We start from the raw sequence: 16,073 nt of genomic DNA, 5'->3' as shown, positions 1-16,073 counted from the left end.
GGAAGGACAAAAGTGGAAGCAAGGAAACTATTTAGGCTATTTCAGAAGTCCAGGGGAGATTATGGTGGCATGCACTAGGACTGAGGCAGTGGGGATGGTGAAAATTAATTATATTTAGGACTTTTACTTATTTCCAAATAGAAGTAATACAAAAGGCCGGTATGGTAGTTTTGAATGGAGTACGGGAGAAAGAGGAGTAAAGGTGAACCTTTAGATTTGAGCCTTTGCAATTGAATAAAGATGTGGGATAATAGGGTCTGAGTGAAAGGAGAGGGTGTTGCCAGGGCCTGGATATCATCTGGGTATTATCACCTGGATGACATCCCACTAAGAACTGATAACTGAGCCCTGGGGCAATTCAAAAGATCAAATGTGTCAAATGCTGCTGAGAGTAGAATAAGATGACTACTAAGAATGCCCATTGGAGGTCACAGTGTACGTCACATTGGTCTCAGTGAACAGAGAAAAGCCTGATTGGGGTATGCTCAAGAGTGAACAGAGTTCTTCAACAAATAAACTGATGGGGGGTGGAGGAGTGGGGATTGAGGTGGAGGAAGGAAACTATAGATTAAAAGATAATTAAATGATACATCATCCAGTTACAAAGGGGTGGACGTTATCGGATCCTCAGATAATTGTTATACAAATATTGACTTGATTTTGATGATATTAAATAGTTATTAATTTATTTTAAAATGAGACAATGGTTCTCTGGTTCCACGAACAAACAAACAAAATGAGTCCTTACTTTTTAGAAATGCTTGCTGAATTGAAATAATGTCTATCGGTAGATAATTGTTGAAGTTGGGTGATGAATACACTATTCTCTCTACTTTTGTGTATGTTTGGGAACTCTCCGTAATTAGTTTAAAAAAATAAAATCAAATAATCTTAAAGAGTTAAAGTTGAGAATGTTTATCAGAATAACAACCTTATTTTTGTAAGCGCAACACGCTCTTGGAAGATTCCCACAAATTTAGAAATGTGTAACATTTCTTACGAAAATAACCTCCAAAAGACTTGTGTACTTTTTTTTTTTTTTTAACATTTGTTAATTTGTTGCCTGGAAATAGAATCTGAATTCGTAAATGAAAATAAAAGTGAACAGATGGTGAAAAAATGCAAATTAAGAATATATTATTGATTCTCAATCATGTTCACAAGTATTTCCAGATTACAAAATACTTAAACAGCATATAGAGTCCAACCTCATATTTTTAAATGTTATTTTTGACAGTGGGGCTACAGTCGATATCATTTCTAAAAATATCTGCTTACTGTATTGTCTAACGTTTACGTAAGACGTATGGATGCCTCAATCTTAAGCGTTGAAAAAAAAAAAAGAAACAGAAAGGAACGAGCTACCAGCTGCTGCTTTTATTGATACAAAGTACACAAAGCCTCGGCGACTGCAAACCCCCCCACAGCCGCAGCCAAACTGCCGGAAGGAGGCAGGCGGCGCGAGGTCGGTGGGGGTGGGGGGCTGTGCGCAGGCGCAATAGCAAGCCAGCGGTCAGAGGCGGGACTAGAGCCTCGGTTAAAGGACAGGTCTTTCAGCCAATCAAGGGACAGCGTCAGAGGCTTCTTCCTGGAAGAGGAGGTAGGAAGTTGGGTCTCGGCGGTGGTGGCGAAGGCAGCTACCAGTGTAAACCCGGGGCTGAGGTGAGTGGGCGGCGACGGTTTGGTGCTCCGTTCAGTGTGCATTTCTTCTTCCGGACCCCGCGACTTCCTCCGGGCGGGCTGGGAATTGGGGGAGGCGTGGTGCAGGGTACGCTCGCCCGCTTTCCTTTCCCGCGTCCCTCGGGGAGCGCGGCCTCCCCGCCGCTCGCGGAGCCCCGGGGTGAACCGCTCGGCGGAAGGTGCCTTCCTTGCGGCGGGCTCTGAGCTTCCTTCGAGTGGGGAGGCCGAGCCCGGCCGGAGGTTGGCAGACCTCAGTTCTAGTCCCTCGCGGCTGGTTTGTTAAGGTGGGTGGGCTCGGCGAGTCTCCTGGCCTCTCCAGCCTTACGGGATAACCAGCCTTGCTCTTCGTCCTCAGGGAGCAGTCCTGAAATCAGAAGAATTAATGGGAGGCGGGGAAGGAGGTAGATGCCAAGCCTAATTAGATCATCTGGAGAGGTTTTAAAAACAACATTCCAGCGGCCCCATTCACAGTAGACAAAACGAGTCAAAAGTCTGGGGATGGGACCCTAGAATACCTTTCTTTTTTTTGGTGAAATACCGCAGAACGGAACAAACACTAGAAGGTGGATCTTGAGTCTGATAACCAGCTACGATGCCTGGCGCTTGTATTACTAAAAACCTCCATCGCCTTTGACAAGTTTAGTCTAGAGAAGTGATAGGGAGATAAACAGGATTTCTGTAATACGTCAGTTTCCTTTTGTACTGTTAGATGCTTCATAGTTTACTGACTTAAGGGAGCTTGTACTGTGTACAAGAACCAAGGTTAAGAATTCCTGCTGTGCCATTTACTAGACTTTTGATCTGGTTGCGGACACTTCCCGTTGGTGAGACAGACTTGGGATCCTCATCTCTAAAATGAAATTGAAAATAGTACTTAACTAACTCATAGAATTGGTTTGAAGATTAAGTTAGAGAGAATGTGAAACAGTGGTACCTGTCACTTACTTGCCCTCTGGGGATTGGCAGCTAAAGTAGGGGATTACACATGGTGCTGGGAGGCCCCAAACTGGGCTTCCAATCTAAAAAAGCTTGAGTGGGGGTGAAACCTGGGCTGTCTGAAATTTATTTTGAAGTACCAGATCACTGCTAATTCTCTGATTTTGGTAATTATGTGGTTATAAGAGAACATTCTTATTTGGGGGATACCCACTGAAGTATTTGCGGGTACAGAGATGAGAGACCAATAAGGCAAATGAGGGAAAATGTTAACATTTGGAGAATCTGAGTGAAGAATATGGGATATTCTCTATGCGATTCATACAGCTTTTCTATAAGTCCGAATTGATGTTTTTGGAAGTTTTAAAAAGTTGATTATAACTATTTGCAACTCATAAGTGTGTTGTAAATAAATGAAATGGTACACAGTATTGATAACCCTCCACCCCATGCGCTTTCACCCGTTTTTTCTTAATGGCTGTGTTGTGTGTATATAGAGACATTTTATCCAGCTCTCATATTGATGAAGTTATGGGCTGTTTCCAGCTTTTCCTGCTCTTTTCAAACAGTGCTGCGTTAAACATCCTTAAACACACTTTTGTGTACTTGTACCAATATTTTTGTAGGATAAATTTCTAGAAATAGAATTGTTGGGTCACACAACTTTGTTAATAACTATACTCCAGTATAAAATAAAAATTAAAAAAAAAGAATTGTTGGGTCAAAGAATATCAGCATTAAAATTTTTTATACTGTCACGTCAAATTCCAAATAAATATATTCGTCTCCTTTCCTATTAGTTGTGTCTGAGGATTCCCCATATTCTCTTGGCGGTACTGGCCTGCCACCTGAGAGTGTCATGTGGTGTCCGTCATGGTGGCTTCTGTGAGAGCCGAGGGGAATGGACGCTTTCCCCCCGCAGTAGGCTTCCCTGCAGGGCCAGAGGAGCTAAGAGCCTGCCTCTAAAATTGGGATGGCCACTCTGAAGAAACTGAGAGGAGGGAGAGTGTGACCTGTGCTGGAATCCAGGGCCTGCCACGTAGAAGGTGTTCTAACATTTGTCAGATGACAGAGTATGTGAAATCTTGATAGTCTGTTAGATGAAAAGAATCCTTTTTAAAATTTGCTTTTAATAGTGTGTCTGTCTGACTATTTTCCTGCCTTTATTCAGCATTTGCATTTTTCTCATCATCTTTTGCCTATTTTTCTATTATTTTTAAAAAATATATAGGTTTAAAAAAAAAACTCAGTGGATCTTTATTGAGGATTTAGCACCTTCTAGGCATTGTTTAAGGTGCTGGAGGTAGAGTTGTGAATAAGACAGGCAACTGCTGAAGTCAGTGCTTTTCTTGCGGGGATGGAATCAGAAAATATGTTTTTAAAAAATCAAAATTAAATTTCTAATATTTGTCCTTGTTAGCTTGCAGACGTTCTTCTCCCAGAAAAATGGGATTGTCTTTTAATTTTGCTTATGATATATTTTCCTATATGGAATTTTTAGATTTATCTTTGGTAGTCAGATCTGTTGGTCTTTTGTAGTAACCTTAAAACGTGTAGTTAGCTATTTGTCTGTTTTCCTTTATAGATTGTAAGCAACGCAAGGATGGAGGCCATGTTTATCCTTGAAAGACAGTGTGATGTAGTGTTTGAGATCTTTAGGCTCCGGCTCCTTCCTTTACTCTGTGACTTTACGCAAGTGGATCAACTTTTGTGAGCCACGGTGATCTCATCTCTGACATGGAAAGGGCACCTTTCTTTTCTCAGATTTCTCGCAACCATGAGAAAAGTATTTAGCACAGTGTCTGGCACATACTATGCACTCAAGTGTTATCTGTCATTATAATCATCATTGTCATATATTAGACAAACAGTAAATATTTGAAAGAGTAAATAAACATTAAAGATGTTTGTACCTACTTCCAAATTCCCATTGATTTGAAGCCTTCTTGAAATGAATGGAGCTACCAACAAATACTAGAAGACAACATGCTAGGATATAAGGGGGAAGGAATGTGGTATGAGAATTAGGCTGGCTATTATATAGAAGAACTGTAGTGAAATCAAAAAGATCCCTGGGAAGCCATTGTATTCCAGGTAAGAGGGAATGGTGTCTTGATCAGAACTGATGAATTTGAGATAGCGAGATAGTGAAGTTTTGGGACTTGATAAATTTGGCAGTGATGGTGAGGAGAGGAGATTGGTAAAAAAGGAGGATTGGGCTTCCCTGGTGGCGCAGTGGTTGAGAGTCTGCCTGCCAATGCAGGGGACACAGGTTCGAGCCCTGGTCTGGGAAGATCCCACATGCCGCGGAGCAACTAGGCCCGTGAGCCACAGTTACTGAGCCTGCGCATCTGGAGCCTGTGCTCCGCAACAAGAGAGGCCGCGACAGTGAGAGGCCCGCGCACCGCGATGAAGAGTGGCCCCCACTTGCCACAACTAGAGAAAGCCCTCGCACAGAAACGAAGACCCAACACAGCCATAAAAATAAATTAATTAATTAATTAAAAAAAAAAGGATTAAGATAACCTTTAGGTTTCTGGCTTGAAATACTAGGTGGATAATGGGGACATTTTACTGAAACAGGAAAGAGTAGAAGCTATGAGAGGAACAGGTTTAGGGTGTGTGTACTTATGGTAGGTGGACTCAAAAGAACTTTTTTTTAAAGTTTGAATGCCCTGTGAGACATCCAGGAGCACCCCAGATGCAGTCTGGACTGGAGGTAAAAAGTCAAGAGTCAAGAAAAGAAAGACAAATATCACTTATATATGGAATCTAAAAATAATACAAATGAATCTATGTACAAAACAGACTCACAGACAGAAAACAAACTTATGGTTGCCACAGGGGAGAGGGAGAGAGAGAGGGGCAAATTAGGAGTATGGGATTAACGGACAAACTACTATACATAAAATAGATAAGCAACAAGGATTTACTGTATAGCACAGGAAATGATATTCAATATCTTGTAATAACCTATAATGGAATATAATCTGAAAAAAATAACTGAATCACTTTGCTGTACATCTGAAACTAACACAATATTGTAAATGAAGTATACTTAAATTAAAAAGTCAAGAGTCATAAATATAGACCAGGGTTTCTCCACTTTGGCACAATATATTGACATTTTGGGCCGGATAATTCTTTTTTTTTTTAATAGTAATCTTTTATTTATTTATTTATTATATTTATTTTTGGCTGTGTTGGGTCTTCGTTTCTGTGCGAGGGCTTCCTCTAGTTGTGGCAAGCGGGGGCCACTCTTCATCGTGGTGCACAGGCCTCTTCACTATCTCGGCCTCTCTTGTTGTGGAGCACAGGCTCCAGATGCGCAGGCTCAGTAGTTGTGGCTCACGGGCCTAGTTGCTCCGTGGCATGTGGGATCTTCCCAGACCAGGGCTCGAACCCGTGTCCCCTGCACTAGCAGGCAGATTCTCAACCACTGAGCCACCAGGGAAGCCCCTGGGCTGGATAATTCTTTGTTGCTGTGCATTGTATGTTTATAGCATCCCCAGCCTCTACCCATTAGAAGCCAGTAGCACCCCCTCCCTGGTGTGGCAACTAAAGGTGTCTCCAGACCTTGCATATATCTTCTGGTTGGCAAAATGACACCTGGTTGAGAACCACCGATAGAAATGGTATTAAAAGCTATGGAATTGACTGAGATCATCCCAGGGAGAACATAAAACAAAGGCCTGAAACTAGTGGCCAGCAGATCACAAAGATTGTTGGAGATAAATCCTTTTTGACCTCACAGTATTTGATAATTTCTGGAATTAATTGCCAGTATTTTTAAAAGTTGAGAAATTTCACATAAAAATCTGGATTTTTTTGCCCTTACTTGAAAACTCAAGACCAAGGAACAATGAATCTTCATTCGCACATGAATGCTAGTGGCTGGAGGCTTTGAGGTCTGGCTTGGAGATGCTCAGTTCTCCTTCACACTTTATGTTGCCTGCCTTTTCCCTTTGGCTTTTGAGTTTGTGAGTCTCTGAGGCATGCCAACATTAAAATTTGGCTAGAGAAGGAGGGGCAGTAAAGGAGACCGAGAGGCAGCGGCCAGTGTGGTAGGAGGAAGACGTAAATGTAACATCACAGAAGCTGAGCAAGAAGGGGAGTGTGTTGAAAAGGAAGAAAACGCTGCTGAGAGATTAAGATCAGTTTAGAAAAATGTCCACTGGATTTGGTCATGTGGTGGTTGTTGGTGCCCGTGATGAGCAGTTTTTGTGGAGGTAGGAGGTTGACGCCAGATCGGATAGTGACAAAAATGAATATGCAGAAGGCTAGTGAAACAGTGAAGTGTGGGTTGATACAGTTAGAGTAACTCATCATGCCCATGGCCACTGACAGATTGATTCTCAGCAGCAGCCAGTTCACTGCTGTGGGTTGGTGGAAACTCAGGGCTGCCCCACAGCTGCCCTCATTACCTCACAAATTCCAAGTATAAAATTGCCTCCAGTATATTACTTGCTATCTCTCATGTTGGATGGTATGTTATATCTTGAAAATCTGGTAAGATCCATCTAAGTGAGCACTCGGAATATTCTCATTTTATGATATACCTAAGCTTCAAATGGAGTAGATGGAGGTTATTGTGGCTATTGAAGGTATAGTTGAATTTGAAATTTCTGTAGTAGATGTAGAAAAGTTAATGTGTCTATAAAAAATTGTAGAGTATATTGTAGGAAAAAAGGGAATGGAATTGGATCACAGAAGCTCAGATGATGTGAGTTTGTCTGGAATATAGTAATTTTAATTTTGTCAGAGTGTTCCTTAGAGTTATAAGTGTTTGCTTTTGGAGATCAATCTATAATATAAAACGAGTGATTGTAATGTGAGATGGGAAGACAGCATGTGTAGTTTGGCTGTAGGGAGGGTAGAGAAGTGAGGCATAACTGGTGAGGGGTGTGGAATCCAGATGATTTAATTTATAGATGAAAATACAGTTGATCCTTGAACAACTGGGAGGTTAGGGGTGCCCACCCTCTGTGCAGTTGAAAATCTGAGTATAACTTAGAGTTGGCCTTTCGTATCTGCAGTTCCTTCATATTTGCGGTTCTGCATCTGAGGATTCAACCAACCATGGATCTTGTAGTACTCTAGTATTTACTATTGAAAAAAATCCACATGTAAGTGGACCCGTGCAAGTTCAAATCTGTGTTGCTCAGGGGTCAACTGTATACTACAGTACTTTTTTTGTGCCAATGAAAGTATTAAGTAGAGCAGGAAAAATACGATGATTGAGTATACATTGCTAATTAGAAAAGGATGCAGCCTTTCCCTGTTGTGTTAGTTTTAGAGACTAGGGAGATCATTTTGTCCTGGACGCCAAACTGCCAGGGGAGAAAAGGGAAAATGTTCTGTCATTAGTTGCTGAATGTGACAGGTTTGTTTTGTAGCTCCACTCTCAATCTTTGGTCTATTTCTGTGTGTGTGTGTGTGTGATTTTTTTTTTCTTATTTTTTGTCTGATGGTCCATTTCTGTAGGTTCTTGATCTTCCACAATGGGTGAGCCACAGCAAGTAAGCGCCCTCCCACCCCCTCCGATGCAGTACATCAAGGAGTATACAGATGAAAATATTCAGGAAGGCCTCGCTCCCAAGCCTCCACCTCCAATAAAGGACAGTTATATGATGTTCGGCAACCAGTTCCAGTGTGATGATCTTATCATCCGCCCTTTAGAAAGTCAGGGTATCGAACGGCTTCATCCTATGCAGTTTGATCACAAGAAAGAACTGAGAAAACTCAATATGTCTATCCTTATTAATTTCTTAGACCTCTTAGATATCTTGATAAGGAGCCCTGGGAGTATAAAACGAGAAGAGAAGCTAGAAGATCTTAAGCTGCTTTTTGTACATGTGCATCATCTCATAAATGAATACCGACCCCACCAAGCAAGAGAGACCTTGAGAGTCATGATGGAGGTGCAGAAACGTCAACGCCTTGAGACAGCTGAGAGATTTCAAAAGCATCTGGAACGAGTCATTGAGATGATTCAGAATTGCTTGGCTTCTTTGCCTGATGATTTGCCCCATTCGGAAACAGGGCTGAGAGTAAAAACTGAACCAATGGATGCTGATGATAGCAACAATTGTGCTGGACAGGATGAACAACAAAGAGCAAATTCAGGTCATAGGAGAGATCAGATTATAGAGAAAGATGCTGCTTTGTGTGTCCTAATTGACGAAATGAATGAAAGACCGTGAAGGATGTTCCTTTTTTTCTTTTTTTTTTTCGTTTCAGTAAATAGCATATATATTAGTTAATTCACTTTTAGAGAGTCTCAAAAGAGATAGCGCTAGAAGTCTTGCAAGCAGCTTGACTCTCCAACTTTCTCAGTTGTTAGACGTCACAGGCAGTTTATGGCATTTCACTTTATGGCAAGCCTAGGTAAATGAGTGTGCCTACATTGCGTAATCACCTTCAAAAGCAGTGTTTGCCGCTAGTGTGTGGAACATCCCTGTTTTCGGAGTTACAGTAAACTTTGAAGATATCCTCAGTAGTAGTAGGTTTTCATCCCTGAAAAGTAGATTTGTCATTTGCTTTAAGAATGATAGATAATAAAGGATATCAAACTTTATAAATATGAAATTATGAAATCCTTAGATTTATTTCACTTAAAAATTTGGTTAATCTCTAAAAAAGAATAGTGTAACATGTTAAAAGAGAGGAACCCTGGAGAGTTATAAAACAGCAGTTTTTTTTTTTTTCCTCTTGGCTGCTCCTGCAAACACTCTGTCTCAGCCTCTTGTCCCTATCCTGGATGGGTCCCAGAACTTCTTTCCAGTCACTAAGAAGTCCTTTGATCACTTTTAGTCACATTCATTTTAATAATTAAAATGTCTGTGTAATTACCTGTACATTTCCTAAACTCAGACTTGCTTAAGGCTGGAAGCCTGCCCTGGGAAGGGGGTTTGGTGGCAGAGACTGCTGGATGTCCACCAGAGATTATTGCTCGCCTGAGATATGCTGCCCTGCTAGGGACTATTTTCCCCCCATTCTTCTTGCATCTCTGTGACGCCATGTGACAGTTCTTAGCAGTGGAATGTGGTGTAAAAATCCAGGCCTGCCCCATAAAAATTTCTCTTCTTATCTGCTGGTTTGATGGTCACACCCAGGAAAACTTTGGAAGCCACTTGAAGATGGCAAAAGTTCAATCATTTCGGGTCCTTGAAAGCCTGAAGACTAGGCCCTCCTTTCATTAACTCTACCCTCTCCCAGTCCCCATCCCCACCCCCACTGATGTGACTTCACCACGTGAATAAGAAGTCAACCTGTTTTGAGCACTGAGATTTCATTTCTGCACCTTCTCTTTTCTGTTCTCCAGCCTCTCTTCCGGCAAAATCTTGATGGAGAGTCTGCCTTGTATCTGAGGGTGGCTGCCAGCCTTTCTCTTAATAAAGGCCAGTGGTTCTCAAAGTGTAGTCCTGGACCAGCAGCATTGGTATCACTTGGGGACTGGTTAGAAATGTACATTCTCAGGTGCACCCCAGACATACTAAATCGAACTCTAGGGGTGGGGCTCAACAAGCTGTGGTTTAAAGAGCCCTCAGGTGATTCCCATGCAGGCTCAAGATTAAGAATCACTGATAATGGTAAGTTCTTTTCCCAGATAAGCTAGCGAAGTCCAGTTTAAAGTGGCCACAGACCAGTTCTATATGTGAAACATTCATGCATCCTTTTCTTTAAAAATCTGGGGAGTGTAGGCTGTTTCCAAGTAGACAACCCCTTTATTAGGCACTTAGTTGGCAAGTCTCATTTGTTTTTTCCTGATATGTGTTTGGTATAGATTTTCGGACTCCAGAGACTTCAGGAGACACAGTCGAGACTCTCTTAAGCTTAAATTAAAGGGGGAGGGGAACCCCTTCATCTCCCAGTGGAGGGGCAAGGTGGACATTGCTCAACACTTGAGTGACTCTCCAAAGGAATCTCCTTTGTAAAGGAGACCTCAGCCTTTTTACAACCTTGAGGAGGGTGCTGGGCTAAGAGGTACAAAACCAATTTTTGGCTGCCTTACAAATCCTTGCATGGAAAAAACTAACTGAATCACATTATCACATCCTTAAGAGAGTCACGACATCATTTGTATATAATGTGTGTTTGTTGGAGAGAAGGATTAAGAGATTAAAATTTCACGTGGAATCTTAAATTCTGACCTTGGGAGGACCCGATCTTGTAGGCCTGGGTGGGACCTGGCATCAACTCTAAAGAATTCTGACGTGAACTCCTGCTATGATAATGGGTTGAAGGAGCACTAGTGGTCTGATAGTTGTTACAAATTTCAAAGTTTATATAGAGATTCAGTCTATGAGGATTAAAATACATCTCTACACACCCAGTCATAATGAATATTCCTGATAGATTGATTCCTCAAAGTGAAATATCTGGAAGAATAACCTGGGCAACTCTTGAGATTACCAATGCCTGGGCCCCAGACCACCAGGATTCTGGTTTCATTGTTCTGGACTGGGGCCCTGGTATTAGTTTTAAGAAATCTGTAGATGACTCTACTGTGCAGTAGGATAAAGGAGGATTACATTAGTCAGTACTCTCTAGTGAACTAGTTTAAGCAAAAGATGAATTTGTTGAAAGGATACTGTGTTACATAAGTTAAACATCCAAATCATGAAGGACTGGGAGGGTCTCTAGGGCAACTGGGACTCGAACCTGATCCAGAACCCTCTGTCTCTCCTTTCTGGCTTTTCTGTTAGCTTCATTCTCTACAAACCAAATTCTTTGATGGTACAGGTGGAGAACATGGCTGCCAACGGTTCCCGAGCGTTAGGTCTTTCTACACCACTCTCTGGGAGTTGTCTCTCAAAAATGAAAAAAAAAAAAAGGTGAAAGGCTAATGAACCAGTTCGGAGGGAGGAGTTAGGGGCGGCACACCTGATTCCAACTGGGCCATTCAGCTGGGGGCAGATTCTGTAAGAATCTGACGGACCCCAGCATGTCAGTGTGTGGGGGGAGGTGGTCCACCCCTCCCTTTAAGTTCATTTATTCATTGCATTAATTCATTTAGTGGATATTGTGGTCCTCTCTATTCCTGATACTGGTTTAGTTGCTGGGGGTATGAGCAGTGGGAAGGAAAATGGAAGAAAGATAAACAGGAAAACAAATCGGTTAATTTTTGAAGGTATAAGTTCTTGCTTTAACCATTCAGCCATTATAACAGAAGAATCTTGCTTCCAATTATATTCCTATTTCCTGCTCAAAATGCCTTGTCCACATTATCTTCTCTTTTAAAGTTATGTTTCTATGTTCACAGTTGTTAAGGGTGTTGGAAGGCCATTTCAACTGTGCTGTGTTGTATTTGAGAGAAAAGACATGTCCTGGGTCCTGAGGTCACAGGAAACAGCAAGTGCAAGTGTCTCATGAGACAATTAAAAGTTGGCATGATTTGGGGGAAAAGGCTATTATGGCTGAAGCATAGAGAGCGAGGAGGTTGGAGGTAGAGAAGCAGATGGAGGTCAGGTTACAGGACTTAGAAGGCCAAGGGAAGGAGTTTGTTACATCCTAAATCTGACGGGAAGTGTTGGAGAGAGGGAAGTTTCCCCCTCCACCCCTCTCGAGTTCTTGTGGTTGGACTAATAATAAAATTGACGCAAGACAAATTAACAGAAGAGACATTTTAATTCCTATACAGGGAGGTCTCGTAGAAATGGGACCTAAGAAGTAGCCAAAGCATTTATACTCTTTAGACAAACACTGAATTTCTAAGGAATTGACAGGACAAACAAACTTAGGTTTTGGGTGCTCAATTAGTGAAGAATCTAAACAATTTGGGCTTGGGGTAGTAAAGAAATAACAAGGTTTGTATAGGCTTCTTGGCTCAAATTCCTTCTCTCGGGCAATAAGGGTGTCCTTTTACCTTTACTGCAGGGAGTGCACCTTTCATGGGAGAGGTTTATTTTTTGCTTTGGGGGAAACAAAGTGGGGGTCAGAGTGTCCCTCTTGCACTGGCCATTTCTTAGTTCAGTATGCCGTCGTAGCATATTTTGGGGCAGCCTGCTAGCACTTTGTTGTCACTGTTCTAATCACTTTATGTACAAAAAGCCACTTTTATCCTCAAAACAACCCATTGAAATCATTATGATTCTTACACCTATGTTACAGATGAGGAAGCAGAGGCTCAGAGAGGTGTCATTTACCCAAGGTCACCAAGCTAGTGAGTGGCAAAGCCAGGACTGAAACATTCTAGTTTCAAAGCCTAAGCACTCAACCTTCATACTCTTATCACCTCTCTACTGCATCATATAGTTAATAAATCATAGGTAATAAATAATGGAGTCGAGTGGAATCTGATATTTTGACCCTAAAATCCATACTCTTATACACTACATGCTACCGGACTGAGGAAGGAGATTTGTAGACAGAGATTATGAGCTCCCTTTGAACATTTTAAAGCATTTTTGTCAGAATTCTGCTATCTTAAGGAGATGCTGTGCGTATAGCACTAACCTTCTTAAAACTCCCTCTTAGTGGATACTATCACCCCCATTTTATGAAAGTGGGGGTCAGTTTTGTAGTTTGCTCAGGTGGTGTTTCCAGATTAGAATCTAGGTCAGGAGTCAACAAACTTTTTCTGTAAAGAGCCAGTTAGTAAATATTTTAGGCATTATAAGTACTCTCTTATATGGTACAAAGGCAGCCATAGAAAATACGTAAACAAGTGAGCGCGGCTGTGTTCCAGCTTTAGATATGGACATTGAAACCTGAATTTAAATAATTTTCATGTTATGAAATAATATTTTGATTTTTCCCCCAATCATTTAAACATGTTAAAATAATTCTTAGCCTGTGGACTGTACAAAAAACAGGCAGCCAAATGAATTTGGCCAGAGGTTCTAATCTAGGTGATTGGATTCTAAACCCTGGAGTGTTTTCACAAAACCACTTAATAACCACAAAATAAAAATTATAGGTTTGTTCTAGGGCCTAAGTGAGATTGTGGCTACAAAGCACTAAGCATAATTTCTGGTAGTTAGTAAGCTTTCAAAGGTTAACTGGTACCTTTCCTGCTAAGTCTTTTGCATTTGGCATTTAGAATCAAAGATTTAGGAACTGAAAAAAAAAAAAAAAGATTTAGGAACTGGTTTCAAACTGTAATGTGATGAGTCTAACAGTAAGTGGCACTCTTACCTCAAGTTTAGAAGCTGCAGCCAGGTGGCAGAGGAGGAGATTAAGGTGGAGAAACTCACAGGTGCTGCTTGTAATACTGAGCTTCTTATTCAACAAGTGAGACTTGCTGCTTGTATCTGACTGTGGCCTACAAACTCTTTTCTCATGGAGAGAATAGGGTGTAAATTTGTCAAAATAACCAGTACTATGTTGCAAATAAGAGGTTTTTGATTAGAGCTTTTCTCCCAGGGCTGCCTGGACAAGACCTGAGGAAGACCTCAGGCACTGTTGGTTAGTTCTGAGTACATGAGGACAGTAAGATGCTTCTCATATCTGCTTAGCACCAAGTTCTGTGAAGCTGCTGGTTCCCTGCCCCTGTTCTAAGTTTGGAGTAAGGGAAGACATTGAAAGGATGGGTGTCAGGTGGGGTGATGTGGCTGGCTAGGAATGCATTGTATCGTAACTACAAGGAAAGATGCCTTTGGGGTCTTTATCGATTTTCACAATTATTCAGTCATTCAACAAACCTGAAGATCTGTGAATACCATGCAATCGTTAAGAGCCATTAAGAATGAGAGTACTGATGTGGAAATACATTCTATATATAACAGAAGTTGCTGGGTATAGGCTGAGTCCATATTTGTGTCTCTCTGTCTCTCCATACTCAAATTGGAAAAATATATTAAAAACTATTTTATGGATGAGGAAATTGAGACCCAAATATGTAACTTGCTACACACCGAGGACACTTGGGTTAGTAAATGGCTGTTAAAACTCAGATTTAAAAGAAAAGAAACAGAAAAAGAGTAATGCGTGGTAAAATTTGGGCTCCTGTGTTTACTAGTAGTGTTGCCTTGGTTTGACCTATTAACCTCCATGACCCTCGATTTGCTTAACTATGATAATTATGGACCCATAGTATAGGGTAGGTACCATTTAATGTTGGGAATGAAAGAGAAGGCCCATGCTGATTCTTTCTGAAACTTGTTTGTCCCCAGGCAACATACTCAGAATCATCTGTGCAGAAACATCTGATGTGGAAGGGCAGAGGGGGTATCTGAAAGGCTTAAGTGGTTCATAAGCCTGAGGGGTTCTGACTCACTCCTACTTAAAGGGGAGAGTGGTTAAAAAAAAAAGGAAGCCACAAATAATAGCAGAAATGAAAAAGGGATATTACTATAGATTTTATAGACAGTAAGAAATAATAATAAAATATTATGAATAACTTTATACCAACAAATTTGAAAATTTAGATAAATTGGACAAATTCTTACAAAATTACCAAGGTTTAAGAGTAGGAAAGTTGAATAGCTTTCTGATGATTAAAAAAAGAAAAAGTTGTCAAAATCTTCTCAGAAAGAAAACTTCAAGTTCAAATAGCTTTGCTGACAAGTTCTATCAAACACTGTTAGGAAAAAAAAAATCTTATACAGACTCAGGGAATAGAAAAAGAGGGAACATTCCCCAGCTCTTTTTATGGGACTGGGATGGTGAGTGAGTTCCCTCACTTGTTCAACAAATGTAACTTGTTCAGCAAGTTACATTTTTGAGTCTCAATTTCCTCATCCATAAAATAGTTTTTAATATATTTTTCCAATTTGAGTATGGAGAGACAGAGAGACACAAATATGGACTCAGCCTATACCCTTCCCTTTGGGAAGTACAAAGGACCCAGAGAGCCAAGATACCCTTTTTTTGGCCATGCCACTCAGCATATGGGATCCTAGTTTCCCAACCAGGGATTGAACCCACGACCCCTGCAGTAGAAGTGCAGAGTCTTAACCACTGGACCACCAGGGAAGTCCCAAGATACCCTTGATAAAAGAACTAAGGGGAGGATTTGCCCTGCGTGACATCACCATTTCCCGTAAAGCTGCAATAATTAATGTATTATACTGACAGAAAGATAGGAAAATATACTATTGGAACAGACTAGAAAGCCAAAAAACAGATCCATGCCTGTATGATTTTTGAAATATAACAGAGATGGCATTACAAAATAATGGGAAAACGCTGGAATTTTCAATAAATGGGGCTAGGACAAAATATACAAAAATCAATTATGGGAAAATTAAAGGCCTAACAGTGAAAGAAAAAACTATAAAGCCTTAAAGCTAATGTAGGTGAATATCTTCATAATCTCTGGGTAAGAGAAGTCTTCTTAAATAAAATACAAAAAGTATAACCCACCAAAGAAAAGGCTAGTACATTTTACTACATTTGAATTAAACTGTTCAAGAAAACATACCATAAATAAGTGAAAAGCAACGAAGTGGGAGGAAATATAACAGATTAAACCAGCAGAGGGCTGGTATCCCGAGTATATAAATTATTCATAT

General features: G+C 40.9%; 1 protein-coding gene across 2 annotated transcripts; it reads left to right on the top strand.

Annotated features, from left to right (window-relative positions):
* The first annotated feature begins 1,584 nt into the window (after positions 1–1,584).
* MED7 (mediator complex subunit 7) lies at positions 1,585–9,204 on the top strand. Of its 2 annotated transcripts, none has more exons than XM_007165518.1 (2): positions 1,585–1,662; positions 8,101–9,204. In XM_007165518.1, exon 2 carries the CDS (start codon positions 8,118–8,120, stop codon positions 8,817–8,819), a length of 702 nt encoding a protein of 233 aa, XP_007165580.1. In that variant the 5' UTR covers positions 1,585–1,662; positions 8,101–8,117; the 3' UTR covers positions 8,820–9,204. The 2 variants fall into 2 exon arrangements, with proteins under 2 accessions (XP_007165580.1, XP_007165581.1); XM_007165519.2 differs by lacking the exon at positions 1,585–1,662 and adding an exon at positions 1,743–1,964.
* Positions 9,205–16,073: the final 6,869 nt, after the last annotated feature.

The sequence above is a fragment of the Balaenoptera acutorostrata genome, chromosome 2, assembly GCF_949987535.1.
Source record: "Balaenoptera acutorostrata chromosome 2, mBalAcu1.1, whole genome shotgun sequence".
Lineage (NCBI taxonomy): Eukaryota > Metazoa > Chordata > Mammalia > Artiodactyla > Balaenopteridae > Balaenoptera > Balaenoptera acutorostrata.
Note: the sequence above shows the minus strand (reverse complement) of the source record. Positions and strands in the feature narration are given on the sequence as shown.

What these genes read in the sequence shown, in the direction of transcription:
- MED7 (XM_007165518.1), top strand. Translation starts at nt 8,118, where the DNA reads ATGGGTGAGCCACAGCAAGTAAGCGCCCTCCCACCCCCTCCGATGCAG.